The sequence below is a fragment of the Gossypium hirsutum genome, chromosome D09 (assembly GCF_007990345.1).
Source record: "Gossypium hirsutum isolate 1008001.06 chromosome D09, Gossypium_hirsutum_v2.1, whole genome shotgun sequence".
In the NCBI taxonomy this organism is placed as follows: domain Eukaryota; kingdom Viridiplantae; phylum Streptophyta; class Magnoliopsida; order Malvales; family Malvaceae; genus Gossypium; species Gossypium hirsutum.
This window is the reverse complement of record NC_053445.1, coordinates 53,795,950-53,798,730: the sequence shown is the minus strand read 5'-3', so window position 1 is coordinate 53,798,730 and position 2,781 is coordinate 53,795,950. Positions and strand designations below refer to the sequence as shown.

General features: G+C 30.0%; 1 protein-coding gene across 2 annotated transcripts; it reads right to left on the bottom strand.

Annotated features, from left to right (window-relative positions):
• Positions 1 to 506: 506 nt before the first annotated feature.
• Positions 507 to 2,288, bottom strand: LOC107931384 (probable WRKY transcription factor 48). Of its 2 annotated transcripts, none has more exons than XM_016863263.2 (3): positions 1,662 to 2,288; positions 1,151 to 1,294; positions 507 to 1,071 (listed from the first exon to the last, which is right to left on the bottom strand). In XM_016863263.2, the coding sequence occupies exons 1-3, from the start codon at positions 2,030 to 2,032 to the stop codon at positions 708 to 710; spliced, it is 879 nt and encodes a 292-aa protein (XP_016718752.1). In that variant the 5' UTR covers positions 2,033 to 2,288; the 3' UTR covers positions 507 to 707.
• Positions 2,289 to 2,781: the final 493 nt, after the last annotated feature.

The window sequence follows — 2,781 nt, the reverse complement described above, 5'->3', positions numbered from 1 at the left end:
CATCACAATTTATGTAAAATAAAATGATCAAAGGACTTGAAAATAAATACTATTAACTTAATAAACATAATTAAATATTAATTATAATTATTTTGTTTTTTCGAATTTTAGTTTTTGAATTTCGGATTTAAGATTTTAGATTTTGAGTTTCGGATTTATTTATTTATGTTTAACTATTATAATTAATATTTTTGTAAATAAAATTATTAAGTTATCAAATATTTTTTATCTTACCCAATAATAAAATGATATACTGTGCACGCATCGAATATTATTCTTATTCTAAAATGCACCTTCTTTTGAGTTTTTCCATAAAGTTCAAGAATTTTCTCTTTTATACGTATTGTAATTTCCAGTCTTCCCTAACGACTTTTCTCGTCAACCAAACAAAACCTAACCCTAAATATTTCTTCATCATTGCATGGCTGCAAATTAATGATAAAAATAAATAAACAAATGACTACACTAAAGCAGAAAATGGAATAAATAATTAAAAAAAAACACCATTAGTGAAAATTCTCTAAATACAAGGGGTAACTGCAAGAAAAAAACCAAATACAAAAGGGTAGCCGGAAGCATATAAATATTATACATGTAGTAATGGCAAAAAGTGGGTTCTCTTAATTTGTTCAAAAAATAAATCTCCCCAAAGTTAAAAAAAGTTACATACCATTAATTATTAACTAAAACCCCAACTTTTTTTTACCCTACACTTGTTCATTAGCCTCGTTCCTCGTCTTAATTGGAAGCACAATATCTTGAAGAAGCCCATGGTCTCTAATTAATGAAGCTGAAGAAGAGCCATTAGGGCTAAAACATGGATTCAATGGAGACAATGAAGCATACATATAGGGTTGTTCTACTTCTTCTTGTTGCTGATCCTGGTACTGATGATGGACCATAAATGATGGGGTCAAACCGATATTACCGAAACCGCTTCCTCGAGGCTGTACCGGACACGGATGCGTGTGTTTGCCTTCGTAAGTGGTGATAATGATCGTCGTATCATCGAACGATCTCTCGACTCGTTTCTTCACACCACATCCGCTACTAGTGCAACGATAATAGCTTCTGCTTTGTATGATATTATATACAATAAGTATTTTTTAACCACAACAATAATGTTAAATTAATTAATATATTTACGTACCTTGGATAAGGGCTGTTTTTGACCGCTTTTTGGCCATATTTTCTCCATCTATAACCATCATCTAAGTGATCAATTTCAGTCTTTGTGATGAATGCAAATCTAGGTTCCTTTTGCTTTTTTTGGTTCTTCTTTTTATGTTTTAACCTAATTTTTCCCATAAAATTATTAAAAAAACATGTAATAAAAAAGAATTAGAAAAAAGTTTCTTAAAACAAAAATCATAAGTGAGATAGATTTATTTTATATATATAGATAAATTAATTTATGCACATTAAATTAAAAAATATATTTTTTTTAAACTTCATTCATTTTTACTATAAAAATTATTGTGACCGATAAAATAACTGAAAAGTTATTGTCACGTGTTAAATTATAAATATTAATTTTTTATAGTAAAAATAATCAACAGAATAATTAATTTAAGAGAATAATTCACTCCAGATAAATAAAATGCAATCTAACAAATGCTATTAAGTTATCTATGATACTTTGACGGACTCTTTTAACTTACTGTTTCTTTGTCTTGTCTTGTTCTTCATCATCGCCGGCGTTAGTACTCTGTTCATTAATATTCGCAGCTTCATTCGACAACGACGAGATGGAAGACGAGTTCGGCGTTGCCGGCGGGTTGTTTAAACACTCTGAAATTTCCGACACGGTGGAATACGGCTGCAATTGGAGACCAGCTTGAGGCTTCTGTTCAGTGTCTAGTTGTAGTAATGGTGGTGAAAGGATCAAAGCAGGCTGCTGTATAAAGGATTCGAAGAAATCTTGATGAATACCGAGCAACTCCATGAAGCCTAACGAATCCCACTTATCTCCTCCACCATCACCACCACCACTTTCGGCTGCTGCAGTCGAATTCTCATCGGAAAATCTCATATTTGCAAAAGAAATATATTTTTTTTTCAAAAAATCAAATCAAACCCAGAACTTTATTTTATCTTTGCATTGCATTACACCAGTAAGAAATTATCAGATAAGATTAGAAAAAGAAATACCCAGAGAGAGAAAATGGGAAGTGTTTTTGGGTGTTGAAATGTGAAAAGGAACTTTGCGTGTTGGGAATTTGGAGAACAGCTTGGAATTTTATACCACAAGAAGGTGAGCGGCAATTGTCGGTTAATTATGACTGCTGTAGCTGACGGTGGAGGGACGGTGTTGGAGCCATTTATTGCTTTTTCTTTTTTCAAATATTATTAGTAGGTTTATATTTTGGTTATTAATTTCAAAAATTATTAAATAATTATTAAATCATTTAAAAAAATTTATTTAAATCATTGAATTATTTAAAAATTTTTATTTAAGTTATCAAGTTATATTAAGTTTTTTTTCTAAAAAAATTTTGGCAACAAGGGTGAAGCCTGAATTTTTTTTGAAGGAGTCAAATTTGAATTATAAATTTGAGTGAGCTAAAAATATAATTTCTTTATTGTATTAATGTAAAATTTTACAATTTTAAGTGTTTAAACTTAAACTTTTTGTTTTTGGAGAGGGCATAATTTAATTTTAAATTTTAGGAAAGGTCAAAATATAATTTTACCATTAAATTGGGTTAAAACTTTATAAATCCTCAAGGGAGTAAAGGGGTAATTTGTTTTTTTGGAGGGTTAGGACCCCTACACACCGCT